Source organism: Jaculus jaculus, chromosome 18 (genome assembly GCF_020740685.1).
Source record: "Jaculus jaculus isolate mJacJac1 chromosome 18, mJacJac1.mat.Y.cur, whole genome shotgun sequence".
NCBI classification, from domain to species: Eukaryota; Metazoa; Chordata; class Mammalia; order Rodentia; family Dipodidae; genus Jaculus; species Jaculus jaculus.
Genome location: NC_059119.1, coordinates 54,892,280 through 54,912,067, shown reverse-complemented (window position 1 = coordinate 54,912,067; position 19,788 = coordinate 54,892,280). Strand labels below are relative to the sequence as shown.

General features: G+C 42.4%; 1 protein-coding gene across 2 annotated transcripts in view; it reads right to left on the bottom strand.

The window, feature by feature from the left end:
* Nucleotides 1-1,010: 1,010 nt before the first annotated feature.
* Nucleotides 1,011-19,788, bottom strand: part of Eif2ak2 (eukaryotic translation initiation factor 2 alpha kinase 2) — a 39,957-nt gene continuing 21,179 nt past the window's right edge. For both annotated transcript variants that reach the window (XM_045137788.1, XM_045137789.1), the window contains 6 exons: nucleotides 14,839-14,958; nucleotides 12,480-12,660; nucleotides 8,168-8,296; nucleotides 3,155-3,256; nucleotides 1,399-1,455; nucleotides 1,011-1,322 (listed from right to left, as the gene is read on the bottom strand). In XM_045137788.1, the coding sequence (XP_044993723.1) occupies nucleotides 1,200-1,322; nucleotides 1,399-1,455; nucleotides 3,155-3,256; nucleotides 8,168-8,296; nucleotides 12,480-12,660; nucleotides 14,839-14,958 (712 nt within the window). In that variant the 3' untranslated portion in view covers nucleotides 1,011-1,199. The remainder of the gene's footprint in view (nucleotides 1,323-1,398; nucleotides 1,456-3,154; nucleotides 3,257-8,167; nucleotides 8,297-12,479; nucleotides 12,661-14,838; nucleotides 14,959-19,788) is intronic.

Sequence of the window (19,788 nt, the reverse complement as noted above, 5' to 3'; positions counted from 1 at the left end):
CCTGGGGAATATTTCACATTCAAACCATAACATGGAATTTCCATATACATTCTTTTAGGCATACATAATAGGAATGGTATTGATGATGTTAAGGTATATTGCAATCTCTACTAGATACTGCTAAATTCTTTTCCAAAGTAAATACATTGCTTATCTTTTTACAGGGACTAAATTTCTCCAGCTGACTTCCAAGCTATTTAAGGCAAGGAAAGATACTAATTTTTTGGCCTCAAAACAGTAGCCACCTTTCCAGCCAGGCCAAACATACCAACGGGTGCAATGATGGCATGTCTGTTATGGGGGAAACCAACTACTCTGTGATTTCCATAGAGGGAATCATGTCTGGTACTGAAAACCTAATCAAAAGCCTATGGCTGGGGAGGTCATAAGTCCTAGGGAAGTAAAGCCTGCTGTTGTCTGTATATTAATGCTACTGTCACTTTTGGTCAAAGAAACTCCTCAAACGGCAGTGACCACTGAGGAGACTCAGAACTCACGAGGATACTGAGAAGAGTGTTCAGCTCTAAGTGAGATATCCCTATCACACTCTCCAAGGCTCAGGGACCATTGTGGAAAAAGTGGCAGAAAGAATGTAAGAGCCAAAGGAAGGTAAGAATTAAAAGATTAATGGTATAGTAGCACAGGCTCTAATCCCAGCACTCAAGGCTGAAAGAGAAGACTCAAGAGGCCAGCTTGGGCTACATACCAAGACCCTGTCTCAAAAAAAAAAAAGACAACCCAGGAGAGACAAGTATAAGAATATATTTTTGAAGAAAAAAAAAAAACATGAAATAAAAATAAGGGCTGGAGGGGTAGGTCATGGATGAGCCTAATAATGGTACCAAACTGTATTTGCTGAATACAAAACTAATTAATAAAAAAAATAAGGGCAGGAGAGATGGCTTAGCGGTTAAGGCACTTGCCTGCGAAGCCAAAGGACTCGTGTTTGACCTCTCTCCAGATCCCATGTAAGCCAGATGCACAAAGGTGATGCAAGTGCAAGGTTACACATGCACACTAGGTGGCACAAGCATCTGGAGTTCAATTTCAGTGGCTGAGGCCCTGGTGTGCCAATTCTTTCTGTCTCTCTCTAAAAAGAAAGAAAGAAAGAAAATAAAACATGAACATCCATTGCTATCCCCTAGTAGTTTTCGGTCAAGAAATAAATAACAGAAACAGAACCCTTTTTCAAAAGAGCCCTAGTATGTATTTCTTTTCTTTATTTCTGAGACATTCTTCCATTTGGCCAAAGTTTCCAGTATTTCAGATGTATCAGGACGTTTCTTGGGTTCCTTTGAGAGTAATCTCTGTAGAAGAGTTTTCTGTAATGACAGTAAGAGTCAGTACTAAGAAATAAAACTGAAATAGATAAAATTCTGATTCTTTTCAAGTGCTTACTTCTTTGCTGTCAAATATATCATCAGAAAAGATGCCCTTTCTTAGCTCTTCAAAAAACTGAAAAATAAAAAATATGTATTTTGTTAGGAAATAATTTACTTGGGAAGAAAAACAAATTATGAATGCACTCATGGCTAAGTACACTTAGGATACTGCTTAAACTTTGGGAATCTGGGTTAAGGCACTTGCCTGTGTAGCCTAAGGACCCAGGTTCAATTCCCCAGGACCCACATAAGCCAGATGCGCAAGATGGTGCATGCGTCTGGAGCTCGTTTGCAGTACCCATTCACTGTGTCTATCTGCCTCTCTCTCTTCCAAATGAATAAATAAAATTAAAAACAAATACCTTTGGGAATCTTTGGGCAAGAAGCAAGCAGAACTCCCCTCTTTCCAGCCTACCCCACTCTAATAAAATCCTTAATATTCAGTGTTTTGAAGTGCTGAGTTAATAAATGTATTATCCTAACACAATAGTACCTTCATTATTTCTATTTGAGGGATAAGAATGTGGATGACTCCAGCCTGAGCTACCAACAATGATAAAAGAGTTACATTACTGCCTACACAAAGTCCATAATCATTTTTCTTCTATATCACTGATTCCAATTTTTAACAATTTTATATATGTACATAATGTAGTTTGATCATATTTGCCCTTCCATTACCTTTTCATATGCCCCTCGCACTCCTGCTTAATGCCTTCTTTCCAACTAGTCTCAAGACTTTATTCTTGTTTTTTTGTTTGTTTGTTTTTTAAGCAAGGTCTCACTCTAGTCTGGGCTGGCCTTGAATTCATGGTGATCTTCCTACCTCAGCCTCCCAAGTGCTGGGATTAAAGGTGTATACCACCACATCCAACTTCCATACTCTTTTTCTCAGTGTGGTCTCAATCTGTCTTCCCAACTCATCACTTACCACCATCAGATAAAACTACACTGTCTGCTGCTTTCAAATGCACACTGTACACTCTTAGGACGCTGCACATTCTTTTCTTCATATTGGGGTTGCTGGCTTTCTATTGTGGACTATTGAAAACAACTGACCTATCATAGCCCAACTTACATTTTTCTATGAAACCTTAGCTCCTGCTGCTGGAAATATCTCTCTTAGCTTCTGCCACAGATTTTATGCCTTCTAAAACACATAAGTGTTATCTGATGTCATCTTTCTTCTTAGAAAATAAAATCCTTGAGAAGCAGTCTTGCTCATTTTTATATCCATAGTAGTACTTAGCACATGATCTTTCTTGCAATGAAATTTTTCTGATAGATTCCAATGGGGTTTTTATGAGATGTGCACACATCTCATAAAACTGAGGTAGGGGCTGTTGAGATGGCTCAGCAGTTAAGGCACTTGTCTGCAAAGCCTAAAGACCTGGGTTTGTTTCCCAGTACCCACATAAGGCAGATGCACAAAGTGGCGCATGAATGTAGAATTTGTTTGTAGAGGCTGAAGACCCTGAAATGCCTGTACTCTCCCTCACCCCCTCTATCTCTCTCTTCTCTCTTTCCTCTCCCTCCCCTCGCCAATAAATAAATAAAATAAAAGGGCTGAAATATTTAATTTACAACGCGATGGTTGTCAAAACTTGAAAGAGAAAACTCCTACTTGCAACAAGACACTGATGTGGTCGAACCCACCCTCAGATGAGGGTGATAACTAACAGCCCTTGGAAGATGACAAGGTTTTGGTTTTTTTTTTTTTCAGGGGGTAGGGGTGGGTATTTTTGTTTACTTAATTCTTTGAGTTTATTTACCTCTGTGGTTTCAGTAATAGTCATACATATGTGAAGAAGTTCTGCAAAAATTAGCCCCAGAGCAAAGATGTCCACTTCTTTTCCATAGTCTCGTGAATGACACTGAAGAAAACAAAACATGTTTGCCTTTGTGATTCACTTGATATAGATACCTATGCCTTCTGTAACTTCTATTATATAAGTTCAATAAAGAGACAGAAATACAGAGACTGAGATGGCTTAGCAGTTAAGGCTCTTGCCTGCAAAACCAAACAACCCAGATTCAATTCCCCAGGACCCACGTAAGCTAGATGCACAAGGTGACACATGCATCTAGGGTTCGTTTGTAGTGGATGGAGGCCCTCACATGCTCATTCTCACTCTCAAGTAAATAAAAATATTTTTTTAAGAGATAGAAATACATGAAAAAAATACATTGAAATTTTGGAAATGAAAAGCTAAATATGTCAAATATAAACTCAGCAAAAAACCTCACCAACAGAATATATCAAGTGGGAGACAATATCGGTACGTGAAAATGAGGTGTATAGATGAGGGTATTCAGACAATGACAAAGATAAAATAAGAAAGTATCAATAGAATACATGCCTTTAAAAGTCCAAATGTAGCAGGGTGTGGTGGTGCACGCCTTTAATCCCAGCACTCGGGAGGCAGAGGTAGAAGGATCATCATGAGGTCAAGGCCACCCGCAGACTACATAGTGAATTCCTGGTCAGCCTGGGCTTGAGTGAGACCCTACCTCGAAAAGAGCAAAAACATGGGCTGGAGAGATGGCTTAGCGGTTAAGCGCTTGCCTGTGAAGCCTAAGGACCCTGGTTTGAGGCTCGGTTCCCCAGGACCCACGATAGCCAGATGCACAAGGGGGCGTACGCGTCTGGAGTTCGTTTGCAGAGGCTGGAAGCCCTGGCACGCCCATTCTCTCTCTCTCCCTCTATCTGTCTTTCTCTCTGTGTCTGTCTCTCTCAAATAAATAAATAATTTTAAAAAAATAAGAAAAGAGCAAAAACTAACAAAAAAACTGACAACAGTAGGAAAGAAGCTTCCCCATATTGTAAGTAAAACACTAAGTCTTAGGTTGAAGGTTGAGAGAGAAGCACCAGGTCACATGCAAAGGCAAGCTCATCAGAGTAGGAGCAGATTTCTCAACAGAAGCTCTGAAGTCCAGGAGGGCATGAATTTCAAGCCATAAAAACCAGTAATTGCAGAGCAAGGTTACCATATTCAACAAATTCAGCAAAACTATGCTTTATAATTGAAAGATAAAGAAGTTCCCATGATACACACACACGAAGTAAATGTATGGCCACTGTGCTAGCACGGCCTGAGATACCTGAAGGAATCCTGTGCCTGACAAGAAAAACAAGCATGAGGCGACAGGAAAGAATAAACCACCCTTAAAGGGTAAATAAGCAAATGAAGGTGGGGAAAGTGCCAGATACTACAAAAATATGGGGCTAGGTCTTAACTCTCTAGTCAGAAGATGCAAACTAGCAGGTTGGTTTAAAAACAAAAAGAGGGCTGAAGAGAAGACTTAGTGGTTAAGGCATTAGGCTGCAAAGCCAAAGGACAAAGGTTCGACTCCCCAAGACCTTCGCAGGCCAGATGCACAAGGGGGAGTATGCATCAGGAGGTCATTTGCAGCAGCTGGAGGCTCTGGTATGCCCATTCTCTCTCTCTCTCTCTCTCTCTCTCTCTCTCCCCCCCCCACCTCTTTCTCTCTTTCAAATATTTTTTTTTTAAAAAAAGAATGCATCTATTTGTTGCCTACAAGAAACATATCTCACTGGCAAAGACAGTCATGGCCTTAGGATAAAGAACTATAAAAAGACATTCCAAGCAAATGGAAGTACAAAGCAAGATGACAGTAAGTCATCCTGACATCTTACAAAATAGACTTTAACCCAAAACAGGCAAAAGAGATAAAGACAACCACTTAATATTGATTAGGGGATGAATCAAGAGGATATCAGGATTTTAAAAGATATTCACCAAATATCAGTTTCATGAAAGAAACATTATGGATGAAAAGGCACCTTTTGACCTCCACACAATAATAGTGAATGACTTCATTACTCTGTTCTTACCAACAGACAGATTATAAAGATAAACAATACAGAAAAACCTGAGTTCAATGATATTGTACATCAAATGGGTTTAAAAGACGTAAACACTGCAGAATACATATTCTTCTCAGGAGCCCAAGGAAGTTTTTCTAAAATAGCCCACATTTTATGACACAAAGCAAGTTTAGATAAATACAAGAAACTGGGATAAATTTATGAATTCTGTCTGGTCACAGTAGAATAAAACCAGAATTTAAATAGCAAAAGAAATTATAGAAGATATTCAAGTTCATAAAAAAAAAAATTGAAGGGCTAGAGAGATGGTTTAGCAATTGACATGCTTGCCTGCAAAGCCTAAGGACTCATGTTTGACTTTAAGTCCCATGTAAGCCAGATGTACAAAGTGATGCAGGGTGCATGCTTCTGGAGTTCAATTAGAGTGGTTGAGGCCCTGGTGCACCAATTCTCTCTCTCTTCTATCATGCTCACTCTTTCACATTAAAAAAAAAAAAGGCCAGTCTGTTGGGCTTGCCTCAAAGTAAAAATTAATTGATGAAATCATGGGGGAGAGGGATTAAAACTCCTAGATCAGACTGAAAATTAAAACACAATGGGGCTGGAGAGATTGCTCAGTGGTTAAGGTGCTTGCTTGCAAAACCTGATGCCTGGGTTCGATGTCCCAGTACCCACATAAAGCCAGATGCACAAGGAGAGGAAAACCGAATTAGTCAAATTAGAGATGAAAAGGAAGACATAATCCAAAGGAAATTCAGAAGATCATTAGGGCATAGTGTGAAAAAATTACATTCCAATAAATTGAGAAATCAAGAAGAAATTTCTAGGCCCATATGACTTTCCAAAATTAAACCGAGAGGATATAAACTACTTAAAGAGATCTACAGCATGCAATGTCGTTGAAGCATGATGGCCAATCATAATCCCAGTGCTTGGGAAGCAAAGAATAGTGAGTGACTTCATTACTCTGTTCTTACCAACACACAGATCACATGGTGATTCCCAGTGCAAGCTGGCTAGCTCAGCTACTGGCTGAATCAGTAAGCAAGTGTGAGGCCCTGCCTCAGTGAGTCGACGAGGGATACTGAAGAAGACATTCAGTGTCAGCTTCGGACCTCCATGTGTGTGTATATGTGCACAAGTACCCACATACACATGTGCACTCACATGCATAGGAAGACACGCACACACAGAACAAAAACATAATAATAAGTAATAAATACATGCATACAAATAAAATACTAAGGCTGGGGAGATAGCACAATAGGTAAAAGTATCCCACAAACATAAGGACCTTGGGCTACAGGGATGGCTTAGCAGTTAAGGCGTTTGCCTGCAAAGTCAAAGGACCCAGGTTCGATTTCCCAGGACCCACGTAAACCAGATGCACAAGGGGGCGCACATCTCACGCTAGTCCAGGCTGACCTGGAATTCACTCTGTAGTCTCAGGGTGGCCTTGAACTCACAGTGATCCTCCTGCCTCTGCCTCCCAAGTACTGGGATTAAAGGTGTGCGCCACCTCACCCAGCTTTGTTTTCTTTTCTTTTCTTTTCTTTTTTTTTTTATGAGAGAGAGAATGAGAAGAAGAGAGAGAGAGAGAAATAGCACACCAGGGCCTTAGCCACTGAAAAACAACTCCAGAATGTTCCACCTTGTGCATCTGGTTTATGTGGGTTCTGAGGAGTTGAACCTGCAACCTTAGGCTTCATAGGCAAGGGCCTTAACTGCTAAGCCATCTCTCCAGCCCTTATTCCCTCTTTTATTTTGATGTAATCATCTTTTCCTATTATAGGGGTCTTGTGTAGGTTGTGCCAGACACTGCAAGGTCATGGATACCTAGGCCATTTTGTGTCTGGAAGAGTGCATTATAAGGAGTCCTACCCTTCCTTTGGCTCTTACATTCTTTCTACCACCTCTTCTGCAATGGACCCTGAGCCTTGGAAGGTGTGATAGAGATGTTTCAGTGCTGAACACCAAAAAGATCAGTTGCTGTTATAAAATGGGATTTATTCCAGAGATTCAAGGATGGTTCCAAATAAACAAATTAATAAATGTAGTATATCATATTAATAGGGTTTTCAAAGACAAAAATATTTTCTTTTCAATAGATATAGAAAATGCCTTTAATAAAATCCAACATCTTTTTATGATTAAAGCTCTGAAGAAAATAGAAATAGAAGGAATATATCTCAACACAACAGAAGCTATATATAACAAATCTAGAGTCAAACTTCCACTAAATGAGGAAAATTTTAGAGCATTTCCCTCAAAATAAGTAGATGAAAGTTTCTTACTTTTTCACCCACATTAAATAAAGTTCTTAAGTTTTAGCTAGACAAGAGAAAGAAAAAAAGATACAAACAGGAAAGGAATACATCAAATTATCCTTATTTATTCCTTATCATCCTGTATATTAGAAACCCTAGGGCTGGGGCTATGGCTCAGCAGCTAAAAGGCACTTCCTTGCAAAGCCTGTTGGCCCAGGTTCAATTACCCAGTACCCACATAAAGGCCAAATGCACAGAATGGCTCATGAACTTCCCTTATTATGGCATTTTAATATTTCACAAATGGTGATGAGGAAATTACATAGTTACATGGGGAAAAATTAAACAAAATTATAGTAAGTTTGCATGAAAAAAAGTACACATATATGTTTAGGTTTACATACTTTTTTGCATTTTCTTTTTTTTGGTGGGGAAGTCAAAGTAAGGTCTCACTGTAGCCCAGGCTGACCTGGTATTTACTATGTGGTCTCAGGCTAGCCTCACACTCACGGCGATCCTCCTACCTCTGCCTCTCGGTGTAGAGATTAAAGGTGTGCACCACCGTGTCTGGCTGCAATGTTTTAATTTCATAAGAAGGTTTTATTCGTTTTACAATTCAAAAATTAAAGAAGCAAAATATACACAGATAGAAATGAATGGTGCCTTACCTGCTCTGGACTCATGTACAGAGGAGTTCCCTTATAATTGGTTCGCTTTTGATCATTTTCCAAAGAGGTTGCAAGTCCAAAGTCTCCAATCTTTATTTGTTTTTCATTTACTAAAAATATATTGCCTGGCTGTGAAAAAAAAATACTAACTTGTAGTTACAAATGGAGCAGCTATCACCACATGCCCAACCACCTGTGAGTGTGTGTAAATGGCACTGGCCCTCCACAGGTGGCCCAGATCAGGGGATTTGCGATCACTATTTCAAATACCAACTGAAGAAAGGACTTGTTTTTAATTTTAATTTTCTTTTTTGGTGTTTCAAGGTAGGGCCTCACTCTAGCCCAGGCTGACCTGGATCCAATTCACTATCTAGACTCAGGGTGGCCTCAGACTCACTGCGATCTTCCTACTTCTGCCTCCCGAGTGCTGGGATTAAAGGCGTGTGCCACCACACCCAGCTATGAAACACCTTTTCTATGCAACTCTTTAAGCCTATTTTTAAAGATTTTTATTTATTTATTTATTTATTTATTTATTTATTTATTTATTTATTTATTTATTTGAGAGAGAGTGTTTGTGAGAATGGGGCACGCCAAAACCTCTACTCACTGCAGACAAACTCCAGATGTATGTGCCACCATATGCATCTGACTTACATGGGACCTGGATAATTGAACTTGGATCCTTAGGCTTCACAGGCCTTAACCACTAAGCAATCTTTGCAGCCCTCATTAAGCCTCTTTTTAAAAATTTTTTTTATTTTTTTTTTTATTTATTTATTTGAGAGTGACAGACACAGAGAGAAAGACAGATAGAGGGAGAGAGAGAGAATGGGCGCGCCAGGGCTTCCAGCCTCTGCAAACGAACTCCAGATGCGTGCGCCCCCTTGTGCATCTCGCTAACGTGGGACCTGGGGAACCAAGCCTCGAACCGGGGTCCTTAGGCTTCACAGGCAAGCGCTTAACCGCTAAGCCATCTCTCCAGCCCTAAAAATATTTTTTATATTTTATTTTTATTTATTTATGAGAGAAAGAGAATGGGCACACTAGGGATAAACTCCAAATGTATGTGCCACCATGTGTATCTGGCTTATGTGGGTTCTGGGAAATTGAACCTGGGTCCTTAGGCTTCGCAGGCAAGTGCCTTAACTGCTAAACCATCTCTCCAGCCCAAGCCTTTTTTTTTAAAGGAAGCCTAGAATCTATGGTAGCCACCTATTTATTCCCCAGCTCGGTAGAAGGTATTGACCAGCATGCTAAATACCATGAAAACAAGAAGGTTGTTGGTGAGGAAATTAATATTTTTCTTGCCAAGATTAGACTTTCAACACAACATTGGGCTCTAAGTACATAGACCCCGGGGCTATCACCCAAGAGAGGGCCTAAGCAAGAAGCAGGGAGGGAAGAGATGAGAGCTCAGGGAAGGCTGGAAGGAGCTTTTGAGGAAGTCCTGTGCAGAAACTAGCAGTTACAAGAACGGGAACTTAAAGCCAGCAGGACAGATGGAGCACGTTTGCCTTGAACTTGTTTTGTTTTGTTTTTTGTTTTTTCGAGGTAGGGTCTCACTCTGGCTCAGGCTGACCTGGAATTTACTATGGAGTCTCAGAGTGGCCTCAAACTCTCGGCGATCCTCCTACCTCTGCCTCCCGAGTGCTGGGATTAAAGGCGTGTGCCACCTCGCCCGGCTTACCTTGAACTTGTGATAGGTACTGCTGTCTCAGCTTCCCAAGTGCTGCCACCAGCCCTGCCTCAACTGTACCCTTTTGAACATAGTCCTTCTAGCGTTCTGACCTCTGAGAACACTTTCACATATTACCAAAAAGAAATACTAGAACCAGGTGGATTCAAAGAGCAATAAATCAGGCATTATCCAAGGAAGTGGTATCCTTTAAGGGCTGCTTAATCCTACCTAGGTTCAACCAACTTGTTTTTCTCAGGAACTTTAAAATTTTTTTTTTGTTTATTTATTTTATTTATTTATTTGAGAGCGACAGAAAGACAGAGAGAGAGAATGGGTGTGCCAGGGCCTCCAGCTACTGCAAACGAACTCCAGATGCATGTAACCCCTTTGTGCATCTGGCTAACATGGGTCCTGAGGAACGGAGCCTCCAACCAGGGTCCTTAGGCTTCACAGGCAAGCACTTAACTGCTAAGCCATCTCTCCAGCCCTCTCAGGAACGTTTTTGTTCCTGGTTATTTGATTATAGGTGGGGTATGCTGAATAGCCAAGATTCACATAAACAAGGTACTTATGCTTAGTCCAACAAAAAAGGCAGATAGAGAGTGGTCAGAAAAGGCTAAATAAAGGAATCAGGACCAAAGGAGACAGGAAGAGGTGTTCAAGAAAGAACATCAGGGGCTGGCAAGATGGCTTAGTGGTTAAGGCGCATGCCTGTGAAGCCTAAGGACCCAGGTTTGAGTCTCCAGGTCCCATGTAAGCCAGATGCACATGGTGACTCATGCATCTGGAGTTCGTTTGCAGTGGCTGGAGGCCCTGGCATGCTCAGTCTCACTTTATCTCCCTCTCTCTCTCCTTCTTTCTGTCTCTAATAAATAAATATTTAAAAAATATTTTTTTAAAAAAAGAACATCAGCCATGATTCTCAGGTATGACTTGACATGGCAAGTCTGTGATGAAGTAAGCATGTCGGGAAAAGAGTGTGGAGGAGAGACTGTGAGGCACTGCGCCGTGTATTTTCTCTCCTTCTGATGCAAATGAACCACATATGGGAAACAGCCTGTGCAGTCTGTGAGAGCCACATGAAAACAAAAACACTAAGGGCTGATGCAAGTTCCAAGCTTTAGGTTACTGTAATTCTCTCATTGCGTGGCCAAACACCCTAATCAAGACAATACTAGACTCTGAACCCGGTAATAACTGTTCCCTAGGAATAATAGCTGGAAGATTAGGGAACCGTGTTTCCTGAACCACAGTGGAATATGCCTGGGCAGTGGCAGAGACAGGGTCTGGGCAATCAGCCAGCTATGCCACCCACAATTATTTGCACAGGTATGTGCAAGCAGTATGTGAAAGCTGTTAGTGTTTACAACTGCATATAAGACCAGCAGCAAATGAATCATCTTACAGGCTCAGAGTCACAGTAAGTCTACTAGCTCTGAAGATCTTTTGAGGAGTTGCATGGGATGGTTATTTGAGGCAAATTCCAGTCCCATTCTAACCTTAGAGGATCAGAGAGATTTCATCATGAATATCAATTACAATTCTAAAACTAGAGAACGTAAATTTTAAAATTATTAAACTAGGGATGGAGAGATGGCTTAGTGGTCAAGGGGCTTGCCTGCAAAGCCTAAGGACCCATGTTCGACTCTCCAGGTCCCTCATAAGCCAGATGTACAAAGTGACACAAGGTCATACATGTGCATAAGGTGGCACACGCGTCTGGAGCTCGACTGCAGTGGATGGAGGCTCTGGCATGCCAATTCTCGCTCTCTCATTAAAAAAAAGACACTGGAGCAGGGTGTGGTGGCACATGCCTTTAATCCCAGCACTTGGGAGGCAGAGGTAGGAGGACTGCTGTGAGTTAGAGGCCAGCCTGAGACTACATAGTGAATTCCAGGCCAACCTGAGCTAGAGCAAGACCCTATCTTGGAAAAACCAAAAATTAAAAAATAAAAACCGGGGGTGGTGGCGCACACTTTTAATTCCAGCACTCGGGAGGCAGAGGTAGGAGGATCGCTGTGAGTTCAAGGCCACCCTGAGACTACACAGTGAATTCCAGGTCAGCCTGGACCAGAGTGAAACCCTACCTCAAAAAAAAAACAAAACAACGTGCTGGAGAGATGGCTTAGCGGTTAAGCGCTTGCCTGTGAGGCCTAAGGACCCCGGTTCGAGGCTCGGTACCCCAGGTCCCATGTTAGCCAGATGCACAAGGGGGCGCACGTGTCTGGAGTTCGTTTGCAGTGGCTGGAAGCCCTGGTGCGCCTATTCTCTCTCTCTCCCTCTATCTGTCTTTCTCCCTGTGTCTGTTACTCTCAAATAAATAAATAAATAAATGAACAAAAAAAATTAAAAAAAAGAAAATTAAAAAGGCCAGTCTATTGGGTTTGCCTCAAAGAAAAAGTATTACTTAATAGGTTGATATTGTATATATGTAATTACAATGATTGTAATGGGGAGGTAATATGATGGAGAATGGAATTTCAAACGGGAAAGTGTGGGGGTGGGGAGGGAGGGAATTACCATGGGATATATTTTATAATCATGAAAAATGTTAATAAAAATTTAAAAAAAAAAAAAAGAAAAGAAAAAGTATTAAGCTATATCAAGTAGTAAGGTACATTTTCCACTTACCTTAAGGTCTCTATGAATTAAACCCTTTGAATGTATGTAATCCACTCCAGTGGTTATTTGTTCAAAAAATTCCAAAGCCAAGGCTTTGTCCAATTCACCACGTTTTCGGTTTTCAAGCCATTTCTCCAATGTTCCTTTATCACAAAATTCCATTTGGATGAAAAGACACTTAGTCTTTGACCTGGATGCAAAATTCACAGGATATTAAAAGTAGTCATAGAAACAAATTTATTTGAAAACTCCTACCTTATCTTCTGATGAAACTCCAAACAAGTCTCAAAACAGAATTTTTTTTTTTTTTTTCCAGGGTAGGGTCTTACTCTGGTCCAGGCTAACCTGGAATTAACTATGTAGTCTCAGGGTGGCCTTGAACTCACGATGATCCTCCTACCTGTGCCTCCTGAGTGCTAGGATTAAAGGTGTGAGCCACCACACCCAGCAAAAGAGAAGTTTTAATATAAGTGTAAAATATAGTATAACAAACTTTTTTTTACTGGAATAGTAATTTCCCAAGTATCCAGAGCTTTATTTAGCTCTGAAGTATGAACTTTTTTTTATTTTTCCTTTTTGGTTGGTTTGTTTTGCTTTTTGAGGTAAGATCTCACTCTAGTCCAGGCTGACCTGGAATTCACTATGTAGTCTCAGGGTGGCCTTGAACTCATGGTGATCCTCCTACCTCTGCCTCCTGAGTGCTGGGATTAAAGGCATGTGCCACCATGCCTGGCTTGAACTTGTATATTTTTAATGTTGACAATGCTTGACTTTACTAATAGATGTGGAGAATGAATTATCATACCATATCATTATCATATATGGTAAATTTTGAAACATTTCCACTCATCAACAGTCAGCTGAACAGCTACTTTACAGAAGGCACCTAAAAATGAGCAACTGATGGGCTGGAGAGATGGTTCAGCAGTTAGCCATTTGCTTGCAAAGCCTAAAGACCCAGGTTTGACTCCCTAGTACCCACGTAAAGCCAAATGCACAAAGTGACACATGTATCTGAAGTTCATTTGCAGCATCTGAAGGCCCTGGCATGCCCATTCTGTCTGCCTGTCTTCTCTCTTTGTGTGTGCTTGCAAATAAGTAAGTAAAAATATTTTTTTAAGTAAAAATATTTTTAAATGTTCACTTATTTATTTATTTGAGAGACAGAAAGAGAGAGAGAGAGATAGAATGGGCACACCAGGGCCTCTAGCCACTGCATCTGGCTTACATGGGTCCTGGAGAATCGAACCAGGATCCTTTGGCTTTGCAGGCAAACGCCCTAACAGCTAAGCCATCTCTCCAGCCCATTAAAAATATTTTTTAAGTGAGGAAGTGAGTTATGCACTATCCTTATCGTCATAGGGTTATAACTTCTTACACACCTAAGGTGGTGGTATATTTATGAAGCCTAAACTTAATGAGAACAAACTGAATGTGAAATATAAGTTGGAGGTCTGTTTTAGCTAGCTATAGTTTGCATTTTCTTATGAAACAAGTTGGCTTCAATATTTCATTTATATTCTCTGAACACCCAGGTGACAGAAAGTGGGAGTGAGTGTGGGCATGCCAGGGCCTCCTACTCCTACAAACTCCAGATGCAGATACCACTTTGGGCATCTGGTTTTATGTGGGTACTGGGGAATCGAACTCAGGCCGGCAGGCTTCGAAAGCAAGCGCCTTTAACTAACTGCCAAGCCATTGCCCCGTCTCTAAAAGCTACTTTCAAAAGCAAGCTGGGGGGGCTGAGGAGATGGCTCAGTAGATTATATGCTTGCTGCTCAAGCCCCAGGACCCGAGTTCAGGTATTCAGACTCCACTTGAAAGCCAAAAAGCCACGACAGACTTCTGTCACCCTAGCACACCGACAGTAAGAAAGGAGGTGGGCACAGGAGAATTTCTGGAAGTTCATGGACTAGCTGTGAGCAGTCCAGTGACAAGGACAATGTCAGTGAGAGAGACCACGACTCAAACAAGGAGGAAGGAGGAGAGCAGTACCCGGAGTGGGCCTCTGAACTCCACACATGTGCCATGGCACACACATGCCCACAATCTATGTCCCCCACCACTACACACACACATGGCCTGGGTGTGGTGCACACCTATGATCCCAGCACTCAGAAGGCAGAGGCAGGAGGATTGCTGTCACTTGAGGCCAGCCTGAGCGACGTAAGAAAACCCCGTCTCAAACAAACAATGTAAAAGTAAGGTTAGAGGCTGGCAGGGAGCATTGGGAAGGTGGCGCATTGTCTCCAGGCCTGCAGAGTAAGACCCCTAAACGATCAGAGAACTGTGATCACTCAGCGGGACCACGGGCCCATTCGGTAGCTTTACACATAGGAAACGACGGTGTCCTTGGTCCCGTGGCTACCTTAAAGCGTTGCGTGCGCTCGCCTCCGGATCATAGTCCAGCCCATCCCAGCAGACGTGGTAGTGAACGATGTTTTCGTGTTTCAGGGTTGCCAGAGCTCTCACTTCCCGCTCCGCCTTCCTAGGTGAGAGGAACAAAGACAAAGGTGTTGTCACGTATCCCTGGTAACTACAGAACCCCCCCCCCAAGTAACCCCAAGTAACCGGGGCGCGGGGCCGCACTCCCCCGCCTGCAGCCACCGCGATCCCCGCCTCGCGTGTCGGCGCAGCAGCCAGGTAAGCGCAAAAGGCGAGAATGAATATTCGGAAAGTCACAGCCGCTCTCGCTCTCAACGTAAAATCCCGTGGCTTAAATAATCCCAAGCTTCCGGCCATTTAAAGAAATGACCAGGGGGAGCTGGATTGCTGGCTCGGCCTGCGAAGGGGCTTCCCTGGAAGCCTAAGGACCTGGGATCGATTCCCCAGGACCCACATACAGCCCGGATGCACCCAAGCGGTGCGAACATCTTGCAGTTCGCTTGCTGGCCCATTCTCATTCTCTCTCTCCTTACAAATAAACAAAACTATCTAGTCAAGAAACCACTGTGGGGCTGGGGAACTGGCTCAGTGCATAAAGCAGCTTGCTCGCAAAGCAAAAGCCTCAGGGCCTGGGTTTGATTCCCCAGTTTCCATGCGAAGGCAGATACACAAAGTGGTGCCTATGTACGGAGTTCGTTTACAGCTGACCTGGTGCATCCATTCTCTCTCTTTCCCTCTCCTTCTTTCCCAGGTAAATAAGTAAGTTTTTATTTTTATTTTTATTATTTATTTATTAGAGACAGGGAGAGAGAGAGAGACAGAGACAGAGACAGAGAATGGGCGCACCAGGGTCTCTAGCCACTACAAAGGAACTCCTAACGTGGGACCTGGAGAATCGAACCTGCATCCTTAGGCTGTGCAGGCAAGCTCCTTAACTGCTAAGCCATCTCTCCAGCCCCTAAATAAGTATTTAAAAAGAATTGTGGTAGTGTTTTCAATGCCAGTGATGTGATTTTTCAGTATCTAAATCATATATTTTGTTTAAACAATCTTTGGATTTTATAAGCAAATCCCATTTGTGCAGCAAATGTGTAATTCAGGCCACAAGTGTAACCTAATTCACAATTTTCAATACGTAGCAAAAATACACCAAGGGAGTGATTTATGCAGAGAAACTGAGACCTCACTAAGTGCTATAAGAGCTTCCTAGAGGGCTGGAGAGATGGTGTAGCGGTTAAGCGCTTACCTGTGATGCCTAAGGACCCCGGTTCGAGGCTCGGTTCCCCAGGTCCCACGTTAGCCAGATGCACAAGGGGGCGCACGCGTCTGGAGTTCGTTTGCAGAGGCTGGAAGCCCTGGCGCGCCCATTCTCTCTCTCTCCCTCTATCTGTCTTTCTCTCTGTGTCTGTCACTCTCAAATAAATAAATAAATAAATTTAAAAAAAAAAAAGAGCTTCCTAGATATGCATTCTCAAGAGCTAAGACCGTGGTTGACATCTCCTTCTATATAAACTAAAGTTCAAGACAGAAAATTCTTGTTCAAAGCATATGAACATTTTTATGACTCCAGAATAATATTTCCAAGTATATTTTAATATGTTGAAAATTCACGTGCCTCTCAAAATGCCTAAGATAACAACTCTTTACCAACATTATTAGCATTTTAAAGGTATAGATAGTTACTGAGGTAGACAGATCTTCCTTCATTGCTATGCCTGCTGTGCTTTTTACAATGTGTTAAATAACTTACTGTTTTAAAAAATTCTTTCACCCATTCTACTCCCTAACACACTGTATTAATCACTTTCTCCTCTTCTACAGTTTAGAGTACATCATTGGTTCATCTTTCACTAACAGGGGATTAGAAATGTCCCAACCAATGACAGAGAGTTAAGGTTTTTTAAAATTTTTTGTTTATTTTTATTTGTTTATTTGAGAGCGACAGACAGAAAAAGAGGGAGGGAGGGAGAGAGAGAGAGAGAGAGAGAGAGAGAGAGAGAAAGAGAGAGAGAGAGAATGGGTGCCAGGGCTTCCAGCCACTGCAGATGAACTCCAGACACATGCACCCCCTTGTGCATCTGGCTAACATGGGTCCTGGGGTATCGAACCTGAGTCCTTTAGCTTCGGAGGCAAGTGCCTTAACCACTAAGCCATCCCTCCAGCCCAAGAGTTAAGTTTTATTTACTAACACTAAAGAACAAGAATAATATTGGATAAAATTCAGAAAACCTTCACTAGTACTTGCCTCTTTCTCCCAAAAGGAAAAATCACATGGGATTGAAGTCCTCTGGCTAGGAACCAGGATATATGCTAGGAAAGCAATGGTGGAGATATTGTTTATCTTTTTTTTTTTTAATAATTCAAGGGCTGGAGATATGGCTTAGTGGTTAAGGCACTTGCCTGCAAAGCCTAAGGACCCAGGTTCGATTTTCCAGATCTCACATAAGCCAGATGTACAAGGAGGCGCACGTGTCTGGAGTTCATTTACAGTGGCTGGAGGCCCTGGTGTGCCCATTCTCTCTGTGTCTCTCTGTCTCTAATAAATAAATTTATAAAAGTCTTCTAAAAATACATTCAACCTTTTAATGTTTTGATATATAATTTCATATTAAGATTACTATATTTAACATAATATAAAATGTATTTCCTGACATTTAGATAAGGTTCACAAAAATTCAGAATGATGAAAAATTCTAACACATAAATAAATGTACTCAACATTATTTATCATATGCTCACTGCTGAACAATTGAGTCACTTTCTATTTTTCCACTGAAATAACAATGAAATGAACATCTCTGCACATATCTTCGTTTTCCCCTGTGGATGTCTGTAATTCTTTTCTTGTTTTGTTTTGTTTTGTTTTCAAGGTAGGGTCTCACACTAGCTCAGGCTGACCTGGAATTCACTATGTAGCTTCAGGTTGGCCTCGAACTCACTGCGATCCTCCTACCTCTGCCTCCCGAGTGCTGAGATTAAAGACGTGCGCCGCCACGCCTGGCTAATGTGTCTAACTCTTGGATTGTAATAATGGCTTTGTAATGGACACCATCACCTGACAGTGAATTGCCCAGCAAGAACTTTATCCCAGATATTGTTTACCTTGATAGTGGTAGTGCTCACACATATGCCTCTGTTAAAACTCAGGGAAAGTGTCAAATACTTGCAACGTTGTTGAACGTAATCAAGTTGATTATGTGAATAATGGGAAAACGGGCACTGCGATCCGCCCAAGCTTTGCCAGTTGGCCTGCTCTGAGCCACACATTCTGTTCACTTTCATGTTAACCAAACACCACAGCACAGAGCAGGGAAGGGTATGATTGAAAGCTCTATACATTTTCTGGTTTACAAAGGTTATTTATCTTTCCCCAGCAATATGTTTAGATGCTGATCATTTTAAACTCCAACTCTTAAACTGCTAGTTCTCACTGCGTTAGAAAATATTTCTGAGCCGGTCGTGGTGACACACGGCTTTAATCCCTGCACTTGGGAGGCCAAGGGAAGAGGATCGCCTTGAATTCAAGGCTGTCCGGAGACTACATAGTGAATTCCAGGACCCTACCTCGAGAAACCAAAAAGAAGAAAGAAAAAAAAAAAAAAAAAAAAGCTTCTGAATTGGAACAATAGTCCTTCATCCCTGCTACATAAAACAAGAAGGAAAAAGACTATTTCAAATATAAAAAGCAGTGTTCAGAAAAGGGGAGCCGGGAGTGGTGGAGCACGCCTTTAATCCCAGCACTCAGGAGGCAGAGGTAGGAGGATCGCAGTGAGTTCGAGGCCACCTGAGACTCAGTAGTGAATTCCAGGTCAGCCTGCGCTAGAGTGAGACCCTGCCTCACAAAACAAAACAAAACAAACCGGGGAAGTAGTATTGTTCATCTGGGATGAAGAGCATCTGGGACCCCTCTGCTGCTACCATTTTCCTTGGCCCAGATCGGTGTTCTGTCTGCCTTCTCCGTCTGGCTGGCCACTTTACATTACACGTGGTAATGATGGCCGGACACCAGTCGCCACGCCGGTGAGCCGGTGAGCATGCGTGCCAGGGTGTCTTGCCATTGCCACCCAAAGCCTAGCCAGCTCCACGTGGGCGGCGGGGGAACCGGACTCTGGCGGGCAGCCTTTGCAAGGAGCAACCGCCCCAGGTCTGAACCCATGATTTAACACACACATCCTTCCAGTGCTCTCGTTCCAGCGGATGAGTTTTATTCACAGGGTGAGTTATTTTATTTTATTTTATTTCATTTCATTTCATTTCATTTTACTTTATTATTCTATTCTATTCTATTCTATTCTATTCTATTCTATTCTATTCTATTCTATTCTATTCTATTCTATTCTATTCTATTCTATTCTATTCTATTCTATTCTATTCTATTCTATTCTATTCTATTCTATTCTATTCTATTCTATTCTATTCTATTCTATTCTATTCTATTCTAGAGATAATGGGCCACTGCAAACGAACCCCTTGTGCATCTGGCTGACGTGGGTCCTGAGAAATCGAGCCCTAACGCTAACCTGGGTCCTTTGGCTTTGCAGGCAAACGCCTTAACCGCAGTCCTTCTGGAAGCGCAGCCTCCAAGTCCTGCGGAGCCCCGGCGGGGAGAGGTCAGCGGGGCCGCTGGGGTCCAGCCCAGCCGAGCTGGCCACTCACAGCGCCACCTGCTGGCCGCTGGGATTCCCAGCCTAGCCAGGCTTCCAGCGAGCCAGGCTGCAAACGCTTTGAGCCCCAGGTAAGAACTGCCCAGCTCCGCACCGTCGGTCCCCGGGACCGCGACGGTACACGGTGCACGCTACACCACCCTGCGTAAGCCGCTGCATTGCGGGGCGGAAGGCTGTGCAGCAGACAGACAATCAGGACAATGACCACCTGGCTTAGATAAGTTAGTTCACACCTGGGGATCTCGGTGTTCTCGTCTATGTGATAGAGA